Genomic DNA, 22529 nt, shown 5'->3' with positions numbered 1-22529 from the left:
TGGAGAAGTTCCTGTCCGACACCTACTTCACCGACTGCAACCTGCGGGGCAGGTGGGCGGCGGGGGACTCTCCGGGACACCCCCGGGGCGCTCCGCTGTGTCCCCGCGGGGTGGGGACGCTGCCCCGGGCGCTGCCGGCCGTGGGTGCGGGGGCTCGGGGAGCTCACGCTGAGGGGACAAATCTCACACACACACTCTCCTTAGTGGGCACGGAGCGCTGCCCCGGGCTCCACGGCACAGCCCCTCAGCCCCCTGCCCTCCCGGGGCCAACAGGGCCCTTTATTCCTCAGCGATCTGTTAATATTACCGAGGCTGATGGGTGGTGGCAGGGCGATTGAGCCGTGCTGTGGAAGCTCTCTGTACCACCCCGGGCTTGTCCGAGCGGGACTGATCTCGTTCATGTGACCGTCTCCGACCACAGGCTTTTTGGGGATCGCTGTCCAGCGGCATCGCTCTCCTGCTTCCAGACTCCGCGGCGCATCCCGTACGAGGAGGCTGTGGCGCAGGAATTCGGGCCGGCTCAAGTGGGAGAGTCTTTCGGGCCCACGTGAGTAGCAGGTTTCGGTGGTGCTGTGCCCCTGCTGGGGTCGGAGCTCGTGTCTCAGAGGTATTTGTGTGGGTGAGTGCTCACAAGCTCTCCCTGGTGAAGACATGACTCGATCTTCCCTGCTGAGTGCTTGGAGGAGGCTGCTCAGAAGCCCTAAGGGAGATTTCATGAGGGAAGGGACAAGTTTCTTGCTGGATTCTGCTGACAGCTCCTTGTGACCATGGCTGTGTCTCTGATGCTTCTGGGCGGGATATGCTTGCTTGTCAAGTTTGGGAGGAGATTTTTATCCCACCCTGAGCACTTCCTGGGTGAGGAGGAGAACGCCCCTCATTGCTGTCCCTCAGCCTAAGCAATCCTGCACCCTCCTCTCCATGTCCTGGTTTGCCTCCAAATCGCCCCAAAATATCATTATCATCAGGAGGGAGGGAAGAATCTGTACACGATGCTCAGCCCTGATGTTTTAATGGAAATACTGCTCTACAGTCAAGTTTACAACATTGGTATAGAAATCACATGGGTTTCGGGCCGAGAATCATGTTACAGAATACAAAAACCAAGATCAAATAAAATTAGAAAAAAAAGCAAACCTCTGCTATTGTACAGGCTGGGAGCAGAGCTGGGGTGTCAGATGGAGCACCAGAGGCAGAGGTCTCCCCACGGTGTGTCCCAGGGACCTGCACCAGCCCCCTTGGCTCAGTGATGTGCAGGCACAGGACCCACCAAGCAGCAGCAGCTGGTACTTCCAAGCTGGCCAGAAGTCTAAATCACCAAAGATTTTCCCTTCCACATCACCTTGAGCATACACCAGAGTAAAAAAAAAGGGGAAATAATAGAGGAGCATGCATGACACCTTTGGAATGGAAGAGGACACATGAGAGCCCCTTCCTGCCTGGTTACAGCAAAGGAGGAGAAAGGAGACAGGTGATTTATTGCTAGCAAAGTGGGAAAATCCCCTGCTGGGCTCTTCCTTCTCTCCCTCTTCTCCACAGGAGGCTCCCATTCCAGGCCTGCCTGCTGTGCATAGGCTGCCAATGACTCGTGGTCCCTCGGGGCTGTGACTCCCACCCCGGCTCCAGGTCCCCCTCCAGCCCGGCTCCCCGGCAGGGAAGGAGCTGTGGTGGCAGGGGGAGAGAACCTGGACCTAGATGATATTTAAGGTCCCTTCCAACGCAGGCTGTTCTGTGATTCTGTGAACCTGCTGTCTCAAACCACAGTGAGCCCAGGGACGATGGAAGCCACTCCAGGTGTGCAGCATGGATTTTTGCTAGGAAAGCCACCTCCTTTTGAGGAGACACGGTGCAGTGGTGGCTGATGCGGCTTACAAAGTCTGTGCTGACTTCTTTATTTTTAAATTCAGAATCTTCCCCCGCGTTTTAAATATCTGCCAGTGTTAAATTTCTCTGCTTAGAAAAATATATATATCCCATATGTGGATTTCTGGAGTGAAATGCACCAAGCCCCCCCACCCCGTCCCTCCTCCTTCTCTTGCCCACACACACACACACAGAGCAGCTCTGTCAAATACTGGCTTGGTATTTCCCATGATGTTTTCTCCAAGACAGAAAGGGAAAAATACATCAGCACAATCAGCCCCAGCTGAGTTGCTCAGCAACACTTCCCAAAAGCGAAGATCCTTGGAGCTGGAAGACAAGGTGGATAAAAATTACCCACCAGGAAAAAAGCCAAACATTAAAAAAAATTAAAATTATATACTCTATATTTATATTTCTTTCAGGCTGCTTTTTCCTCAGTTGTTTAACCCCCAAATGCACATGCTGCCTCTGCTGTTTCCTCTTGCCAGCCTTAGAAAAGGGGTTGGATTACATCTCCCTCTTCCCCCCTCCCCTCTCCCACCCCAAAACCTGCATGCTGCAACAGTGCCTCAGACCAGGAACACGGCTGTGGGTGAGCGAGTGTCTTCCTCCAGTTAAGAACAAAGACATTATTTTTTTTATTTACAAAAAAAGGAGAAAAAAGTTTCCACACAAAAGCACTACAATGATAACTCCCTTTGGTAAAAAGTGTAATAAATGTCTCCATCGGTCTGTCTGTCGGTACTAATTCTCAAGCCACCTGGTACTATGGTACACAAGAAGCTAGTACAGTTATGCTAGCACATCAAGCATAATTCCTTTAATTAAAAAAGAAAAAAAAAACAAAACAAAAAGAAAAAAAAACAAAAAAAATTGACAATTTGTACATTTATTTACAAAAAAAGGAGGGGAACATGTTAAAATCGTGTTGTTCTCTGCTGTGTGTGTGTACGTACATGTGTGTGAAAAGCTGGTGCATGGCACTAGGAGAGACTAGTAAACAAGCAGGTACAAAAAAAAAACCAACAACAACAAAAAAAAAAAAACAAAAAAACAAAAAACAAAAAACAAAAAAACAAAACCAGAAACCCAAAATAAAAATAAAACAGTTCCACTGGCACTAGAAAGGACAGACCGATCTGCACAGGGTGAGTCCAGCCTGGGAGGGAGGGGAGGGAGCGAGAGGAACGCGGGCTGCGCTGCCCCGGCCCCACGCCGGAGCCCGCTGGGAGAGGGGAATCCGGTGGTGACAGGCACCTGGGGACTTCGGGGACACATCCCAGCACTCCAGGCACCTGGGGATTTCAGGGACACATCCCAGCGGGCCAGTGGTGAGGAGCATCCTGTTCCCCTCCCTCGCCGCTCGGGGCCTCCAGGGAGTCAAAGCCTCAACGCTGCTGGTGTGTACGAGCTCGTGGTGTTTCTCTGGGATGGCTCAGTTCAGAGAAGGGTCCTTCCTGCCCAGAAAGGGCCGGCAGCCCACGGCCCCGGGCAGAGATCCATGTCCCCACGGGGAATGCCGCCGGGACAGGCTGCACCAGCCACGCACTAGTCAAGTGGCCATGTGACGGAGATACACAGTGAGGGGAGAAAGGCATCTCCCTCCTTCCCTGGCTGCGCACACACACACACATCCCCCGGGCTCTTCCTCGCCCTGGGGCACTCCTAGGGTGTCTTGAATATCGTGCCGTATTTGACGCGGTACTTGTTGATGCTGACAAAGTGCAGGGTCTCTGTGTCACAGGTGGTGGTGCAGGGCACCAAGCCCTCCAAGCCTTCACCCATGAGCCACTTGTTTGTCTCGGCTGCCATTTCGCGGGGCACGTGCTCCTTGGTCCATTTGTCCACCCAGGCCTGGAACCGCTGGTGCAGCCGCTTGCTCACCCTTTCGTGGGACTGCAGAGACAGGGAGAGGTGTTAGGAAAAGGCAGCTCTGGCCCCAAACTGCAGATTACACCAAGCCTGGCTACTGGGTGACACAGGCAAGGGGATCAAATGCACAGAGAATTTGTAATGCAGGCACTGGACTAACAACAGAGGGAAAGCTCTCAAGAAGATCCCCCTGGGGGTCTCCTCTCCAAGCAAAAATGTGGCAAAATGAACACAGAAATATAAAAAAGTTTATGCTCTTTGTTTAATATAGTACTGCACTGGCTGGGGACACAGAACATATCAGTGGGAGCCTGAAAATTGAATGCCCAGCTCAAAGTGAGTCCCTTCTGCATTACTCTCCTCTGCTAGTACCCAGCACCAGGCAAGTCCTGCTCTTTCCAGCCCTTGAGGTCTGTCCCCAGCCCCCAGACAGGGCCACAGTCCCAGGAAAGAGCAAATTCAACATGTATTACACATACTGGGGACACAATTGCTACAGAAAATTAAGACCCAGGCCAGGTCGAACAGGCTCAAGAGGCTCTGACTTAACAGAAACATCAGGAGAGGAAGAAGTGTGCACTTTTTTGGGTAAGAGCATCTGCCTAAGGAATGTAAAATGCAGGACAGATGGTATAAAGCCATGGCTACAGTCATAATTAAAAACAGCCAATATAATTAAACCTCCAGATTAAAACTTACAGATTTTATTATTTGTTTGTTGTTCTCCCAGAGACTGAATTGCTTTGGGGTGTTAACTGCTAAATCCAATAGATTTGTTTCCAAAATCCAGTGTAGCTTCTACAGCTCCCTCAGTGTATTCCAGTAACCAAGGGCTAAGCTGCACACTACATATTTAACACTTCAAGAATTTATGCTCAGATTCTCTGTGAAGAGCACTAGCACACAGTATCCTGCTTATAAGCTTACATTTCCTTGAGGTTCGTGCCAGTTGAATGAGATAGACAGAATTCAATCAAAATCCTCAGTATCAGCATTTCAAAGAGTCACTACGCTGCAATAAAATGCTCACATCTGATGTGGATGCAAAGTTTAAGAGAATTACTTTACAACTAATGAACTAAAGCCACTATCTGTATCTCATCAGTAAGAAACATGGTAAGCAGTTGTTTTATAAACCTAAATACATGACAGAAGTGGATGGAAATATCCCCATAAGATGAGAAAAGGAGAGTGTCAAAGCATCCAGATGACCAGATCAGTTTCCTCCAGTGCAATCCTCCTAAATTTCACCCACCTGGAGGTCACAAGCTGTTTTCATCTTGGATAAACCCAAACCTTTACAGCTTCCCAAACAGCTGGAAAGGCAATGCCTCCTTCCTTCCCCTGGGTCCCAGGAAACACCAGCAGCCCACCCCGCTCTCTGGCTGGCTCCTACCTGCTGAGCTCGCAGCAGCGCGGTCCTCCTGTACATGTAATCCTCTGATTTGATCACGTACACCATCTTGTAGGAGTTCAGCTTGAATCTACACTCCATCTTGTCCAGGCTCTCTATGTTCTCCATGGACTTCTTACTGTTTCCCTCCTTCCCTTCCTTCTCCTGCTGCTCCCGACCACGCTGACACTTGCGGATCCGCCTCAGATTCCTGCAAAGCAGAGAACCCCTCTTGGGATTAGCGCCCACCCCTGGGTGTAAGCTCAGGCTGGACAGGGCCTATGGGAGGTGTCTCTGCACACGGCAGGGGGTGGAATGAGAGGAGCTCCAAGGGCCTTTCCCAGCACAGCCTGGCCACTCACCTGGGCAGGAAGACGGGTTTCTGGGCCAGGTGCTCGCGGAGCTCGGGGGAGGTAGAGTCCGAGTTGATGTACCGCTCCACGTAGTCACACCAGCGCTGGAAACAAGCACAGAGCACACATCAGCCACTGCCCTCCCACCAAACAACTGCAGGGCTTGAGGAGGCTAAGCTGGAAGTCATGCAGAAGAAGAACACAACATGCCTTCTGAAGGCTCTGTGCATCTTACGCCCAATAAGGCAGGTACAATGGTTCTTTATGTGGTTTTGCGTATTTTCTAATATGCAATAAACCAAGAAGGATTTGCCTGCTCACATCAATGGAAGCTTTATGGCACGTCCTTGATGTTTCTTTGTCTTGTGCTAATGGACCACACCACCACTCAGCTGGACACTCAACCTTGACCATCACAGCCAGCTCTCTGGACAAGCTGCCCTTACCTCTGCTTCCACAGGGTCATCTGAGTTTTCCTCTTCTGTGTCCAGCAGCTCAATGGTTAACTGAACTTGACCTCTGCTCTGAATGAACATCAGCTACAAAGAAAAAGCAGAAGGAACTTCAGCAAGAGGAGGTATGAAATAGAAACAAACACCTTCACTTCTCACTGGGGCAAAGGGACAATGAAGCAAGCTGGCAGTTTTGGGGGCTTCTTGGGCCCTCAAAGTAAGTTTGTGGGCAGGGGAAGAGATATTATACACTCAGGCTTTTATCCAAAGTACTTCTCTGGCTCAGAAAGGGCCTGACCACTTCCTGCCTCTTCAGCAAAGCAAGTATGGATTTGATTAGCACAGGTTTATTAGCAATGTATGCAGGCAGCAGTGATTTAATGCCCAGTGAGTAGTGGCAGATCTCCCAACAGTCGACAAAACTGAGGCACCAGAGAAACAGGAGAGTTTGAGCTAAAAAATCAAAGCAGTGGCAGCCAAGCAGTCGGTATGATACAGCCCAAAGCTGCTGTAAAGCACAGGGGATATTCGTTGCTGTTCCAGGAAATATATTCCTCCTTGAAACTTCATTTCTGAGGGGCCCTTACAGAAGCATTAACCTGTTCTAAAAGCTGGCAGCACGTGCGCTGGTTTTGGCTGGGACGGAGTTAATTTTCTTCATTTTTGGGTGCCTAAACAAAGCTCTTTTTCAAAGGACCAGTGCCTCTCCCTTCTCCAAAGGCACCCCCTCAGCTCTTGCTGGTTTTCCACTGCAGTTGAGAGCCTGGCTTTACCTTGAAGCAGTTCTCCTCGGACATGAGCTGCTCGGCTTTGCGCTGGTAGGCGGCCTCCAGGAGCGTGCGGGAGGACTGGGACGCCAGGAGCCCTCCGGTGGCCCCGTTGCTGTTCTCTGACAGGTACAGGTCTGTCACCTGCACACAGATCTCATCACTCACAATGTGCTGCAGCTGCAAACAGGAGCAACAGGGACAAAGGGTTTGTCAGGGAGACTGCTACACCCCCATCAGAATAGAATAAAGTAAGGGTGTGACAATGGGATTGAGCTCAAGCAAAAAAAAAAATCCCTTAGCTTCTTCCACTTGCAGATTATCTCTGCTGCTATGTGAAAAGCCCACAAGATCTTTAGAAAAATTAGCAGGTGACAAAGCACAACTACTCAGAGAAAAACTACACACAGAGAACATTCTGATCAGCAGCAGGGGAGGAAGGGCCAGAGCTCGGTGACACAGCGTGTCCTCTCCTCACCAAGGGGCTGCTGCTGTGTCTGAGGAGAGGGGTGGGAGGTTTAAGATCAAATCCATATTTTGTGTAAATCTGAAAATCAAAAGTCTCCCAACTGTCTTCTGAATTCAGTTAATCTCTGGACTGAAGGGCTTCTGAAGAGCAGCTCTACCCTTCTGAAAGAGGAAAGCCCTTTCAAGCTATTCCACTTCCAGCCCCTTGTGTCTGTTTTTGTTCTTTATGCTACAAAAAGGCACAGGAATTTTTCCTTTGCTCACGCATTCTTCCTACCAACCCAATAAAAGGACTGGAGTTTAACAGCCAAAATGAGCTACTCCAGCAGCCAGATAAAAGAGACAAAACGGTTTTAGAAAAAGCATGCACTCCTACAGCACTGATGGAAAGGAAAGGAACCATTTAGATGTAATTTCTTTGGGTTTTTTTCCAAAGCTGAAACAAGATTAGCTCTGGACATGCTTTGAATACTTACATCCTAAAACATATGGAGAACTTTGTAGAGGATATTCTCAATAATTCAAACAGATCAAAAGTCACTCTCTATCATTTCTTTACTATGAGGGTTAGAGAGCTAGGTGAAGAAACACCCTGAATTTACCTTTTTACCCCTGAAATTCCCCATGTGGGCATACAACACTGCCTGCAATGCGAGCCTGGAGCAAACAACCTGCCTGCTGTCTCTGCCCCGCCCCACCCAGCCCCCAGGCCGTGCTGCAGGCACCTGTCTGACGATGCTCTGGATCAGCTTGTCCATGGTGAAGGCGATGTAGGCGTGGATGGTGAACATCTCGCGCAGCGAGTCCTCGTACTGCGACGAGTCCATGTTCCCGTCCAGCAGGTTGCGCACCATGTCCAGGAAGGCCGGGTAATAATCCTCAACGTCGATGTCCACTGCAGCAGGGGAGAAGGGGACACATGGGCACACCATCCCCAGGAAGGGCTGCTGGGAGGTTTGGTCCTCAGGTGACCCACGTAAGCTGAAGAGTTACTTAAACTTGTCCTTTATGGACATAAATCTTTGTACATAAAATCATACCTTTTAAGGCCACAGGTATTTTCATAATCTTTGGCATTCTAGCTCTAGCCTCCTCCATGAGGAATTTATTTCTGAAAGGTTTTACTTAGGGAACTTGAGAATATACAAGTGTACAACAAAAGCTCTTATGAAATAACTGCTGCGTATTATCCCTCTACTAGTCCAAGTCCTATGTTCTCCACATCTTCCCACCTCCCCAGGGATAATAAAAAAGAGCCCATCTTAAAGGAACACTGCTGTCACATGCCTGAAGACACCAAACACCCTGTCAGCACACTACAAACAGAAACACCATATTCCCCCAGCCTCCCACCAGAAGTCACTCACTGGGCTCCTTCAGTCGCAGCTGGATGGCAGGACTGTCACTCTTGTCTCGCTTTATGCCCAGCACTTCCCTCTCCCACTCCCGTTCCCGCGTCTCCTCCTCGATCTGCCGCTCGGCCTGGGTGCAGATCCGCAGCAGCCGCAAGCACAGGATCTGGTGCAGCCTCATGAAGATGTACCAGTTGCTGTTCACGTAGAAGAGGTTGTAGACCTCATCCATGCCCCGCAGCTTCTGGGCTGTCGTGTTGTTGAACATCAGCTTGGTTTTGGGAGGACTGCCCCCAACACCGTTGTGCTTTTTTGCAGCCCCAGTGGCTTCGTCCACATCCATTTCCTCTTCTTCTTCCTCCTCCACATCTGAGAGTTCACCTCGCTGAGCAAACAGCAGGTCTGGAATGAAGTGATACATGATCTGCTTGATTTTGTACTTGTCCTCTTTCTGGATTCCCGTCTGCCGCTTCACGTGGTGGATGATGAGAGAGGCAGCATCTTCCAGGATCTGCTTGTCTTCATAGGCTAGTGAGAGGTGTGGGCCTGTGGGGACTCCAGCATTGTCTTCTGAAGCTTGTTCTTGCCTCTACAAAGGAGAAATAGCATAAAAATCAGCCTGAACAATCCCTCTCCACCACCCAAGAGCTTGCTAGAAACAGATTTCCACCCTCATCAAGCTGTGAGGAAGAGGAACTGAAACTGCCCTAGCAAAGTGCATAAGCTCGAGGGAAGGAAACTGTTGGTGACCATCTCACCTCATCATAGATGCTTTCAATCTCATTGAGGAGACTCTTTGACCTTAGGACCTTGGTATCATTCTGCTTGAAGTTGATGCCCTGGTGGTCCAAGGATTTCAGGTAATACTTCTCATTCTGCTCTCGCCAGACTTTATTAAATCCTCTCTGGGCTTCTCGCCACTCTTCCTCTTTCATCTTTAACCTTGGATCAAGAAAACAAAGGTGAGCTAAGAGGTGAGCATAAGAGAAAAACCTCAGCCTGTGGTTCTTAGTGAATGTTGACAAGAGCTGAACTCCCAATGAAATGGGCATGGATCAAAGATCCCACAGAAAGCAGCTTTCCAGGGGGTGCCCCCTGGACACACCCTTCTGGAGAAACCACTCTGGGTTTCTTTCACATTTAGGTAAAACCACACAGGAACAAAGCTGCCCCAGGAGAGGGAATAAAGGGACAGGGAAGGCAAAAAAGTTGGCCCTGGTCTCTCAGAAATCCCCAGAAAGCTCCACCTGTGGAACAGGGGCAGTTTAGTTTGGACAATTGAACGAAGCATGGACACCTGAGTACCCTGGGAATGCACCCCTGAACCTTGACTCAGCATCCCAAGCAAAGCACCCCTGATTCAGCTGAAGAAGGGTAGGGAAACTGGGATCTTGCAGGTATCCTGGGAAAGCTGCTCTGCCCAGCTCCACAACTCCAAAACACAGGACCAAGAGCCCCACAGAGATAAAACAGCATGTGCTGCTTACACATCCCCTCGACCTTCCTCAAGGAGTGGCAGCATCCACTCCCTTTTAACTGAGGAAGGGGAGGCTTACAACAGAAACTGGACTGGGAATCTGAGAATAGCAGAGACACCATAGGGCACACAGACCCATAGGATTTGGAAAGGGATCACAGTTAGCCCTGGGACAACAGTTCCCTTATCTTACACGCAGTGCTGACACCAGGGAAGAAAAAAGTTTAAGAGGAGACAACAAAAGCTCTATATCCTTCCAGCTGAGCTGTAAGGATTTTGCTTCAGGAGGGCAATTCCCTCTAGGTGATTATTATGGAATATACCAACTGTCCAGAATATAAATGAATTTTTCAGTTTCACACAACAATAGAATCATGGAATGGTGTGTTTTGGAAGGGACCTTGCAGATCATCTGGTTCCACCCCCTGCCATGGACAGGGACACTTCCCACTGGCCCATGTTGCTCCAAGTCCTGCCTGGCCTTAAACACTTCCAGGGGTTGGGCAGCCACAACCTTTTGGGGCAAATTCACAGCCTTGTGGAGGGCACACTCCTTAGGGCCAGAAATCAGCCACGTTTCCATAAATTTGGAGGGCATAGAGTGCATCACCTTTGGGAAGGGAGCCTGGGGCAGGGTGCTGGGGCAGTCAGTACCTTTTCAGCACGATGGGCACAGCCACAGAGGGGTTCTTGCGCAGCCCATCGATGATGTCAGCTGCTTTGTCAGCGTATATCCTCTGGAGAGCCTTGCGGTGGATCACCTCCGAGGTGCCCCCCAGGGTGTTGTCCAGCCGGAATTTGGCCTGCTCCTCCGCAGACAAGCGTGACAGCTTCTTCTGGATTGCCTCGAGAACGCGGATGGTTGCCAGGTTGGTCTCCAAGACAACATCCAGCTGGAGAGAACAGTGCATTAGCCGTAGCATTTGAATAGACAAAACATGATACTTCACGGAGGCAAACATTCAAGTGACGCGAAACAAGAAGCTGTGCCTGTTTAACAAGGTGTACTCAAGCACTTTGGTGTTCAGCTGCTCTAAAATAATCCAATTACATTTCATCTGCTACCTAAATAACACTGTGGAAGAATTTAAAGGCTACTAGAATGATACCATTTGGAAATCACATCTTCCAGCTGGGAATAGAACACAATTGACAGTTACTCTACAAAAGGATGTGCCAAATCTGTGCAGATTCAGGTAATTGCCCAGCTAACTTCCATTTCCAGTCAAAATGTCAGTCATTTAAAATCCTGAACATATTGCTTTGCAGATGATTACAGGGGAATGCATGTTCTCATGCACTACGTGGGCAGGAAGAACAGAAAAGATGCAACAATTCCATGCTTGGCCATTCAACAATTTCCTGTGAAGTGGGGTGAACTAAATGCTCCACACAAAAGGTGAGGGGCAGGTGTGGCAGCTTAGTAGTTATGCAGCCACTGCTTCTTGCATGAAGAGAAAACAAGCTTTTATGCCAAAAAACAGGTGGTAGACACAATAAAAGATGCAGAATTAAAGGTATCATTACATCAAACTCATTAACTGTTCACAGAACAGAGCTTTCTGAGACATGAACCAAAGAAAAGCAATTTACCTCAAAACGCTCATCCTCACACCTGTAGATGTGCTCTTCATATTGGGTCTTCTTGGAGCTCACAAATGTGGAATCTTCAGACCAGGATGGGAAAGAGACCCAGGTGTCATTCAAAACCTTTGAGGGAGGCAGAGAGAGAACAAAAGTCAAGGTCAGTGTTCAAGGGGATCACACCGGGCCAGCTTCAAGAGCAGTCTTGTGATGGGGCAATCTAATTCCCAGCTGGAAAAAGTGTGTGTGCCTTCCAAAGCTCAGCATTCACGGGGCAACCCCAAACAGCCAGAAGCCAAACAGCCAGGCAGCCTGAAAAATTCATAGGCTGGAGCTGTGAGGAAAAACCTTGAGGGAGAAGAGGAAAATAAAGGTGAAAGGAGCTTTTTCTGCTACTTTGGATTAGTCAGCTGCAACCAGCTTGTTCCCCATGTGTGATTCACCATCAACACTGTATGGTCACCACAGCAGACCTGACTGTTAGACAGGACACAGTTGCTGCCTCCAAATAAGGCTAATTGGAAGTATAAAACCATACCCTGGCATCACCTTCCTGACAAAACAGCTCAGCACCTGCAGCTTTCAATATAGGAGCAGAACATTAAAAAGCAAACAAACAACCCAACAACCACCTCAAAGAGGCCAAAGGCAAAGAAACAATGATTTTGGCAGGCAGTCTTGAAAACCAGGTCCAGTTTCCATAAACTCAAAGCCTGAACAACTGAGTCATTAGATTCTCACAGGGAGGAAAGTTTGTAACTGCATCACACAAGAAGCTTTTGAGAGACGTGTCAAGACATGGATTAAAAATTCAGCATTTCAGGGAGAAAGAAAGATGCATCTGAGGGAATACGTGGGAGAATCTGTCTACAGAAAACATGATTTTCCTTTAAAGTTGGCCTAGAGACAACTCTGAAAGCAGACTAAGTGAGAATTTAGGTAAAAAGGTAGCAATAATCCTGAATTACATACTACCTTGTAAAGGACCTCTGAGATCACATTAAGATCACACAGAAAACCAGTTCTGTCATCTCCTACTAAAGTTTGCAATCTTAATGTTCCTTTCACAGGTCATACCACATAACACATCATAAATAAGATGTAGGAGCATTAGGCATGTCAGTAATTAACCATCATAACTATTCAGTAGCTTTTTCTCCAGCTGCCTCCCAACACTCTATGCAAACCTTTCACAAACTTCTGCAGAAGAGCTGATGCCAACCGTCACAGCCACGTGGGTACCACAACTCCCAGCCAGCTCCCAGCATAACCCAGTTCCTAGACTGACACTTCACCCTGTGCAATAACTTCTGGCTATGATCCAGATGTTTATGGGAGTGCCACCAGGAATTCCTGAGCTGTGCTCCCCTGGAGCTGCCACACACGCCGTGGCGATCCCGAGCCAGGATGGTGTGCCCAAGCATGCCTGGCTGCAGGAGCAGCATGGAGCAGTGTGGAGCAGTGCTAGGCAGCGAGCTGCCTGGCCCCAGCCCCATGCCCACCACCACCAGCTGTGTCCTGACACCCCCAGGAACCTTTCCAACAGGGATACAAACAAAATCCCCCTTCCTGCTCCGTTTTGCTCCGATGCTTTAAAAAGGCTGGGAGGAGCCTTGCTGTGTGGCACAGCCCCTGCCTTACCTCTTTACACAGTGGAGTCCTCCCCGTGCACTTGGGCTGCTGGTAGCTCTTGGGCAAGGCTCTGTAGCTGGAGCCCAGCCTCTTGCAGGAGGCATAGTCAATCTCCATGGCGATCCCCTCAGTAGCCCGTTCCTTGGGATACGTCTCCATGTGAACAGACTCCTTATATCCCAGAAAGTTTTTAAACCAAGTGAACAGTTCTGGGAATTTCCTAAAATAAAAGGAACAAAGTGAAAAATGAGCTAAAACAAAATGCAGACAGCACCGAGCTGTGATGCTGAGGCTAGAACTGATTACTACACACAACCCTCTAAATTATCAATCTGGTGAGAAGACCCTCTCTGCTCAACCCCACTCCCACAGAGCCTGACCAAATGGGAAACAAGCACCTGTTGTAATCAGGTGGGGATTGCTCTCCTGGTGCAACTAAGGTGCTTTAGGATTAGTGACCAACAAGGAGCAGCTGCCAAAGCTTTTGCTACAGGGACAGCACTCGTGGCACAATCACATCTGGGTCTCCCCAAACTACCCTGGTACTGAACTCAGGCCAGGTTCCTCGTTGTTTGCCAATGGTTTGAACCTTAAACCAGACTTTTCCTTTCCAGAGGCAGCAAGAAGAAACCAAAAGGCAATTTTGTAACTACACAAAAGGTTTCAGTGCCAAGCAGTTGCTTCAACCAGACTTCACAGAGCAGCATGAATCACAGAGAAACCTTTGCCTGCAAGGCCCAAGTTTGCCTGTTTGCAGAATTTCCTGAAAAATTTTTTGTCTAAAATACAGCATTTGTTCACATCCTCTTATTTCATGCAAAGCTCCAGCAACAGGATGAACTGAACCTGTTACTAATTGAATCACTAGTTATTAATTGCTTTTTTTGTTATATGGCAAAAGACAATGTCCAACTCCAGAATAGAAAAACCCTGTATTTTATCTTTCCCTATAGTTAGCAGCACAGGCAGTAGATGGGAAAGTACAGAATTTTCTTGTCAAATATTGCACCTTTTTTACCTGAAGTCAGGCATCCTGCTGATGCCTGGCTAATTCCAGTGGACCTATAGAGTGAGTGGAAGCTCCTTAGGGCAGTTTCTCTGCACAGTAGCTACTACAATGGGGTCTCCTGAACTCAATTTATGGTGCTACTGCCTTCTCCCTTGGAACCAGCCATTCAGTGCCCAGGCAAAAGAAACACTAACCCTGCTGCCCAACACTGATGAGAGGATATCTGTTGGTTTTAACCAATTAATAGAGCTGTTCTGTACACTGCTGACAATCATGGAAGTCGTAAATTCCTATTTAAAGTACAGAGTTCTTTAACATTTTTGGCTTTGTGACAGAATTCAGCTGCTTTTTGGAAACTTTTGTGAGCTTATATCAGCACTCTGCTTTTCTGTGGGGACATTTTCCTGTGTAATTAGACAGTTGATCTTTTCTCAAATGACATAATTTGAGAATGATTCCAGAGCAAGAAACTGCAATAACAGGCTGCTAATAATTTTGTTTGCCCTACTGGAAAGGGAAGACACACAGCAAGCAACACCTGTACTGCTCCTGCACGCTGCCTGTCAGGACACAGCTGGGAATCTCTCTGGGATAAGGAATAGGAAAGGGCAGTGCAGAAGACCACGAAGGTGAGTGTTTCTTTCCTGGCTCCACAGCAGAAACAGACCAGGAAAGGGGCTGCACTTACCCCAGGAATGGGGAGACCAGCTGCACGAGCTCAGCCCTGGAGATCACCTCCTGGTTGAAGATCACGAGGCAGCGCAGGAAGTTCTCGTACGCCTCGGTGCTGCGCAGAGCTTTGCGGACCTGAGCCAGAGCAGACAAGAGAAGAGGAGCTGTCAGGGTGACACTCAGCAGGAGGAGGTCCAGAAGACCTGGGTTTGACACTGTGTTTCCCACTGAGGCACACAAATCTTTGAGTTGAACAGAGAGAAGTTGCCCTGTACACAGGGCCAGACAAGCTGGTACTGCTGGGAGCCACCCCCACGCTGGGATCCCCTGCAATGTCAGCACTGGGGCATTACTCTAAGAAAGGAGCTGCAAGTGAAGAACTGAATCCTTCAGAGAACCCTGTAACAGCTGGATTACAAAGCACTGGAATCATGGACAACATCAGTTACAATTGCAGCACCACAAACCCACCTAGGCTGCTTTTAAACTTCAGAGAGTATTTCAAGTAGGGAGTGGGGGGTATGAGACCCATGCCCTGGGTAACACCTCTCCAGCCTCTACCTGCTTCCAGCTTGGATTGTCACAGACAATCCTCCTTCTGTGACCTCTGTAATCCTCCTTCTGTAACCCTGATCTTCAAAAAATGAGAAAGCCAAATTATTCATCCCAGCACCACTACCTTTCCCACAAGAACAGCAAGATCTACACATCAGACTGAGATCTATCACTGTTAAGTTATTCATCATTATGGTTATAATTCCACAGCAGGGATTTCTAGGTTTACTCATGTTAACACCTACACATCCTCCAAGCAATAAACTGGTTCCCAGTTACCATTAGCTGGTTCCCATCACGCTGCAGAATTCACCAGACCAGCAGGGAGCAACCAAGACTGCCATCAGTGCGTGAATATTGCTTAAAAGATGGTTTTAACTTTGTCCCATACTCCCCTCTGAGCTATAAGGCACTGTATGGACATCTCAGAGAAGACACCAAGGTACCACTTGGAAACATCCCATATCTCCTTCACTTGATCTGTGTGCTAAACCAGCAACAGGTAACAACTGTGCAATTAATTAGATTAATCTCTGAGGGGAAATTAAAAAAAAAAACAGCCCAATGTAAATATGAATCAGGTGCTTTGTAAACTGAGCTCCCCCCTGCAGCCAGCTGGCTGTAGATGGGTACAAGCTGTGCCAACACAGCAAGACACGCCACGCACATCATCAGCTGTAGGGGGATCTTATAAAGGGGAAAACCACTTGGAGTGTGGGTTACAGGGAAAAAATCCCATTCCCTCAAACAAATTGCAGCAGCAGCAGCAGGTGGAAAGCTGGAGAAGGAGCTTTGGGGAAAAGAGACATGTAAAAAATATCACCAAGTTAAAAAAAATTCAATGTATCTGACTTAGAGGTCGCAGGATACATCTGAGATCAAGCTGGAGAAATGTTATCAGGGTGGTGTAAATCTCACACTTCACTGTGATAAAAATCCAGATGTGTACACAGGAAGGACATACATCAAGGACATGCAACATCTGCATCCTGCCTCTCACCTTCTCGAAGAAGAGAGATTCTGTCCCCACACCGTGTTTGCTGGCTTCTGCCAAAGACTGGTCTTTCAAACCAAGCAGCTTTGGTTTCTTCTGTTATCAAAAAAAAAAAGAAAGGCAATTAAAAATAAAAGGCGTGTTCAGCAAGTTGGGATAATTTGATTATCTATCACAGGTGAGTGCCAGATCCCTGACCCCACCATGTGCTTCCCATTATGGAAAAGTGGCTTTTAAAAGAAGGAAAGTCTATTGAAGTATGTGCTACAAGTTAATTTACTGAATGTTAATAAGTAGCATGCCACTCCAAATATCTGTAATACATTGTTTCACCCTTTCCTGTAACTAGCTGATTGTTTCAATCACACTACAGCACATCTTACTTTGATAACAAGTTTGGAAAACTGCCAGAATAGATGATTTTGTTATCACTCATCCAGTTCTGCAAGTCTTACACCTCCCCAGAATGGCAATTTTTTCTCTCTTACATTCTACTGAAAGATGCTTTACTTTCCCCATCCTCAGAAAGGCTGAAAGGTGCCTCCAAAACGTGCTTTATTTTGGTGCCCTCGATTTGAAGAGGAGGAGAAAGGGCAGAAGGGGACTTAAATGGTACAATTATGCATGCTACTGCTTCTCATGACAAAGGAAGATATACTGGCTTCAAAAAAAGCAGGCAAATTTATCCCTCATGCACAAACACGAGGCCACCTGGCCACAGGACAATTTTTGTTGCACTACACAGCCTCGCTGCTCTCACAAATCATGCGTCATTTGAAAAGGGCAAACTCTGCTGAGAGAATAATCATTTATCATTGTATTAAAAGCTCCATCACAGGAAAGATGAGCAAACATGATTCTACTGCATCTGCTCCAAGTTGTACTACAACAAAGCTTTCAGGCACACCTTTTCAGCTCATCTTTTCCTACGTGCCTTAGGAACATTTGCTACAAATATTGGGCAAGTTTATTCTGTGGCATTACTGAGACTTTTGTCTCCACACTCCATAACTCCCCCTCATTAAACACTGCTCATAAAAACTACACCTTTATTAGAAAGTGATGAAAACTGTTTCCCCAAGCCATTAAAGTAACTATGTCCCGCCCTCAGGAACGGATACCACCATCAGTTTGCAGAAATCAGAGGCAAACACTTGCTGCTTGGAAACAAGGACTTCTGAAAGGTTTAAAGACAAACACTATTTTCCATGTTCCCAAGCTGCAGCCTGTGCCACAAAAACCACAAAGACTTGGAAGACACATCCTGAAGGAGCAGCCCAGGCTCTCACCTTCACTGGAGGGGTGGCACCGGTGCCCGAGTGCCGTCGGATCTGGCAGCCATTCTGGTTGGGTCTCTGCTGCTTGTTGTTGAGCTGCGGCTTCTTCACTGTACCCCCGTGGTCATTCCTGACTGATTCCACTTTCTCTGCAGTTGTCTTGCTCAACAGCTTGTTCAGAGACAAACCCATAAGACCATTAGGGCTACGTTCCACACAAAACGTCACCGAATGGGTTGGGTTGGAAGGGACCTTTAAGGTCATTCAGTTCCAATGCCATGCCATGGTCAGGGACACCTCTCACAATTCCAAATTGCTCAGAGTTCCATTCGACCTGCCCTTGAACACCTCCAGGGATGGGGCAGCCACAGCTCCTCAGGGTAGCAGTGTCTCACCACCCTCCACAGGGAAGAATTTTTTTCTATTATCTAATCTAAACCTACTCTCTTTCAGTCTGAAGCCATTCCCCCTTGTCCTACCACTCCATGCCCTTGTAAAGAGTTTCCATCTTTTTTTGAGGCTCTCTTCAGATACTGGAAGACCACAATTAGGTGACCCCTGAGCCTTCTCTTTTCCAGGCAGAACAATCCTAATTCTCTCAGCCTTTCCTCACAGGAGATGTGCTTCATCCCTCTGATGATCTTGGGGACCTCCATGGGACTTGCTCTGACAGATCCATGTCCTTCCTGTGCTGGGGACCCCAAAGCTCCTAGCTCTAGATGATCAATGGATTTTACTGCAGTTACAGCCCTAACTTAGAACAACCCTCTTAGGCAAAGGAATTGCATTTAAAATAAAAGTTATTTAAGAGACAAGTTGTAGCCAGAAAACAGTCTACCCCTGATCTCCTTCCTACACCCCAGGAAACTTAGAGCAAAAGCACATTTTTCTGAACACTGGCTTCATACAGAACAGTCTGCACTAGGCATCTCACCCTATCTCCAAGGGTACTCACCACAGAGCTGTTGGCATCAGGCAGGAACTGCCCAAACTCCGAGAGCAGATCCTCCTGGTTCTTGAAGAGGCGAGCCACCTGGGCATAGACCTCCTGCTCTGTCAGGGCTGGCGTGTAGTTCCCTCCTGCCTCCTTGGCATTACGCTGCTCTTTCTGCCAGAGGAAAGAGGAGAAGTGTCAGAAGAAAGGATGCACAAACGATTCAAGTGACAAAGAAAAAATAAACTCTCAGTGATAGAAATAATGGAACAGCAAAGATCTCAGCTCCTTATATAAAGCATCATACTACATTAATAGTATGACTCTCATATATTCTAAATATCTATACTTATATATACACTATAAATACATCCTAAATACCCAACTGGCCCTGGAACAGTAAGACACTGACCAAGGAAGTGGTTTTTTTTTGCTTTTAACATAGAGCTACAGCCACATTGCCTCATCCTGACATGTGCTCATAGAAAAACACCAAACCCAGTTTTTAAACAAGCATTGCAGAGACTTCCAAACAAAGATGATGGATTGAGATCTATTACTTCATACTGCTATGTAATCTTTTTAACTTGCCAGACTTCTGCTTAGTTCAAGCAGAATTCAAGACCAGGCTGGACAGGGCTTGGAGCAACCTGACCTAGCAGAAGGTGCCCCTGCCCATGGCAAAGGGTTGGACTAGATGATCTTTAAGGCCCCTTCCAATCCAAACCAGTCCATGATTACCTGCTGGCCACTGCTAGTACAGCAGAAGACCCAAATGCAAGTTTTGGACACCCTCCTGAAGCAAAGCAAGAGAAATACCCATACACAGACACAAATTCACATTTCCAACACTCACCTGATACGTATGGAGAATCTCCAGGAAGGCTTTGTAGATGTCTGGCTGTCCCTGGAACCGGTTTTTGATCTTGTTGACGTAGTTGATGGCGTGGTTGAACTCCACGGGCTGATTGTTCTGCAGGGATGGTGTGGTGCCCAGAGAGATTGTCACGGGCGTGTGCGGCTGCACCGGCGGCGAGCGCGGTGACGCGTACGGCGGGATCGGGGGCGTCTGCTGGCTGGCAGGAGTGTGAGCCTGCAACTGCGATGGCTGAGGGGAACACAGGCTCTGTTAGGAAGCAGCAGACCCCCTCATGGTCAGGATATAAAGCAATTTTAATCCACTTAGGGATAAATGAATAAATAAATAAAAATAGATAAATATTTAGTGGGCTAGCAGAGACTAAACTGCAACTGCGATGGCTGAGGGGAACACAGGCTCTGTTAGGAAGCAGCAGACCCCCTCATGGTCAGGATATAAAGCAATTTTAATCCATTAGGGATGGACAAATAAATAAATAAATAGAAACAGATAAATATTTAGTGGGCCAGCAGAGACTAAACCGCATCACGGAGACAAAATACCTGGGCTGTTCAAGCAGTTGTTATTAAGATGATTTTCCTTGCTAATTGCTTTGGACTGAAACCTGACAAGAGACACAAACTACCTCAAAAACGTCACAGAGCCAAAATGCATAGGTATGGCTGGCTCCCACACAGCCAGTCACTTTGGCACTAGTCAACAACTGTGGGATGAATGAAGGCAATAGCAAGGGAAAACATGAGTTTCTTCAAACAAAGAGCAGCCAGTGAGTAATTATTTTGAATACTCTCAATGGACGTTGAACAGCCAGGTGAAAATTTAGTTTTGAGGTGGCATTTTAAATGGAAATGGAAGTACTTATTCCCCTCACGTTTTACATTTCAAAACTCGTATTTAAACAGAGTTTTCAGGACTGAGAATTTAAATAACTGTCTTCGGATGGGCATAAATATCCTGTTACAATATCCTGTCCTGCCTTTACCTGCCTGGTAGGGACATCTTACCTCATTGTCTAGCCTGTCCCTCAGGCTCATTTTAAAGCTTCAGCAAGGACAGTTCAACACTTTGCAGGTGTGACAGGCAGAAAACCACTTATCCCATGGTGTTAAGAAGGAGACTGCTACATCTTTACTGAGAGCATGTACCTCTTCAGAAAAAATCCCTGAAACCTAGCACAGGCAAGTTCATTCTGGAATGATCTGCAGCGTCCAGCTTGGCAAATCTTTTAGCAAATCTTTCAGCATGTTTTTGTTTGCCATTTCTGAGCAGGAAGTTGCATGTCCCAACAATGTTTGCCCAGAGATCAGCTAACCGCCACATTTTAAATCCTGCTGCTTTTTAACTGCATGTTACCTTTTCCTTTAGCTTTTCCAGGCAATTGTTATCAAACAGTTTAGGGATTAACCCTTGAAACTTTGGAGATCCCCTCCCTAAGGCTCTGAAATATTTTTGCAGTTTGAGGCTAAAATACACAAAATTTCATCTGGAGTAATCTCCTTGAATGTCTATTATCCTGTTTCACATAAAATACATCTTTTGGACAGTAGAATCTGGATTATATCTAAACCAGAGTCAAATTTCCTTTGTTACTCAAAGGTCTCTGTTTTGGGCAAACACAACCAATACCTACAGGCAACATCATGGTCATTCTGCTAAACTCTTGCACTTTAGATGTTGCCAATAACTCCTAAACCCTTCCAGCTGACAGCTGAACCAGACCCCTCTACAAAAACCATTCAAACTGAAAACAAGACTTCAAGCAATGCAGAGGCCACCAAATAACAAATGAAGGTTTCCTAAAGGCTTAATTGCCTCAAGCATTTGAAATGATCCACACACTTCCACACCAAAGAGAACATCTTCATCATAACCTCTGTTTTATGGGCAATTTCTTGGGACTTTAGGTCTAAGACAATACACACAAAAGCAGTCAGATAGTGTGTGCCCAGTGCTTTAACTAGGAACCTTTTCCCTAGGTTGCTGGATCACTTCTTGAATAACGTGCGTGCCATTTACCAGATGCTCTGACTGTCTTTCAGTTCCCCACTGCCAGCAACAAGGCTTTTCCAAACCCTTAATGTTTTGGAAAGCTTATTTGAATTGCTGTCAAATTAACTACGACTGCATCTTCAAGTTTGAAAATGAGAAACGAATCCAGCAGCAGAAGGGGAACACATGAAGGTTCACAAACACTGCGGGAAAGCAGCGTGGAAGTTAATTTTTCACCCTCTAGCTGCACACCAGCTTCAGCTGGAGGCAGCAGGGTCTCTGTGCTCTCAGTGCAGGTCACCCAGAGCCCCTCACCTTGCTGATTTTGGCAGGTGTGGGCTGTGGTGCCGGCTGTGCTGGTGTCGGGGTCGACTGCGCCGAAGGCTGAGACGGATGCGGCGGCTGCGGCTGCGGCTGGGGCTGCAGCCCGTGCGTGGGGATCTGGTGAACCTGCCCCGGGGTGGTCACGTTCACCATGTCATTGGTCTGCACCTCAATCTTGTAGCCAGGTGGCAGGAAGGTGTTGAAGCCCATGATCAGGTCTGGGTGGCCCTTGAAGAGCTGCGACACACGGCTGATCACCCCCGGAGTGTCGATGCTGGGGAAGGAATAAGATCACAATGTCACCATCCCCTGGCACCTTGCAGTGGGACAAGGTTCTCCACACAGCAATCTGCCAGTGGATTTTTTTTTCTCCCTTATCACCTCTAACATATGAAACAATGCAAAACTGACTCCTACAAACAGACTGCTGAACTCAAGAGTGACATTAGCATTATTTTATCAGCCCAGACAGGGCTTTATATCCATGAGATCCAGTCCCAAGTCTGACCATTATTAATGGGCAGACAACCAGATGAATCAGCTGTCAAGGCTGAACTTGTGAACTCCCACTCTAGGCAGAGATTTAGTATAAATGAAGGGATGCATTTCATTTTCAAAATAAAGCACACAACTGCTTTTACATCATTGTCCAGGTGTGTTATTCTGTATACAAAGGACAGAATTC

The 22529-nt window shown here is 47.5% G+C and overlaps 1 protein-coding gene and 1 long non-coding RNA gene across 3 annotated transcripts in view; one reads left to right on the top strand and one right to left on the bottom strand.

The window, feature by feature from the left end:
- LOC115947752 lies at window positions 1-2272 on the top strand. Its single transcript, XR_004081604.1, has 3 exons — window positions 1-52; window positions 422-547; window positions 1537-2272. It is a non-coding gene; the product is annotated as an uncharacterized LOC115947752 (long non-coding RNA).
- A 181-nt stretch (window positions 2273-2453) lies between these two features.
- The window catches only part of SIN3A (SIN3 transcription regulator family member A), a 23402-nt gene continuing 3326 nt past the window's right edge, over window positions 2454-22529 (bottom strand). Inside the window, exons 4-20 of one of the 2 annotated variants that reach the window (XM_014306498.2) lie at window positions 21836-22118; window positions 19508-19759; window positions 18673-18825; window positions 17730-17888; window positions 16447-16536; window positions 14908-15026; window positions 13220-13430; window positions 11588-11704; window positions 10649-10887; window positions 9276-9459; window positions 8533-9106; window positions 7891-8060; window positions 6704-6877; window positions 5925-6017; window positions 5488-5582; window positions 5129-5336; window positions 2454-3756 (exon numbers count right to left, since the gene is read on the bottom strand). In XM_014306498.2, the coding sequence (XP_014161973.1) occupies window positions 3526-3756; window positions 5129-5336; window positions 5488-5582; window positions 5925-6017; window positions 6704-6877; window positions 7891-8060; window positions 8533-9106; window positions 9276-9459; window positions 10649-10887; window positions 11588-11704; window positions 13220-13430; window positions 14908-15026; window positions 16447-16536; window positions 17730-17888; window positions 18673-18825; window positions 19508-19759; window positions 21836-22118 (3352 nt within the window). In that variant the 3' untranslated portion in view covers window positions 2454-3525. Of the gene's footprint in view, window positions 3757-5128; window positions 5337-5487; window positions 5583-5924; window positions 6018-6703; window positions 6878-7890; window positions 8061-8532; window positions 9107-9275; window positions 9460-10648; window positions 10888-11587; window positions 11705-13219; window positions 13431-14907; window positions 15027-16446; window positions 16537-17729; window positions 17889-18672; window positions 18826-19507; window positions 19778-21835; window positions 22119-22529 lie in introns of both variants that reach the window. The other variant, XM_031055880.1, reaches the window with a different exon arrangement.

The sequence above is a fragment of the Geospiza fortis genome, unplaced genomic scaffold, assembly GCF_000277835.1.
Source record: "Geospiza fortis unplaced genomic scaffold, GeoFor_1.0 scaffold171, whole genome shotgun sequence".
Classification (NCBI taxonomy): Eukaryota; Metazoa; Chordata; class Aves; order Passeriformes; family Thraupidae; genus Geospiza; species Geospiza fortis.
Note: the sequence above shows the minus strand (reverse complement) of the source record. Positions and strands in the feature narration are given on the sequence as shown.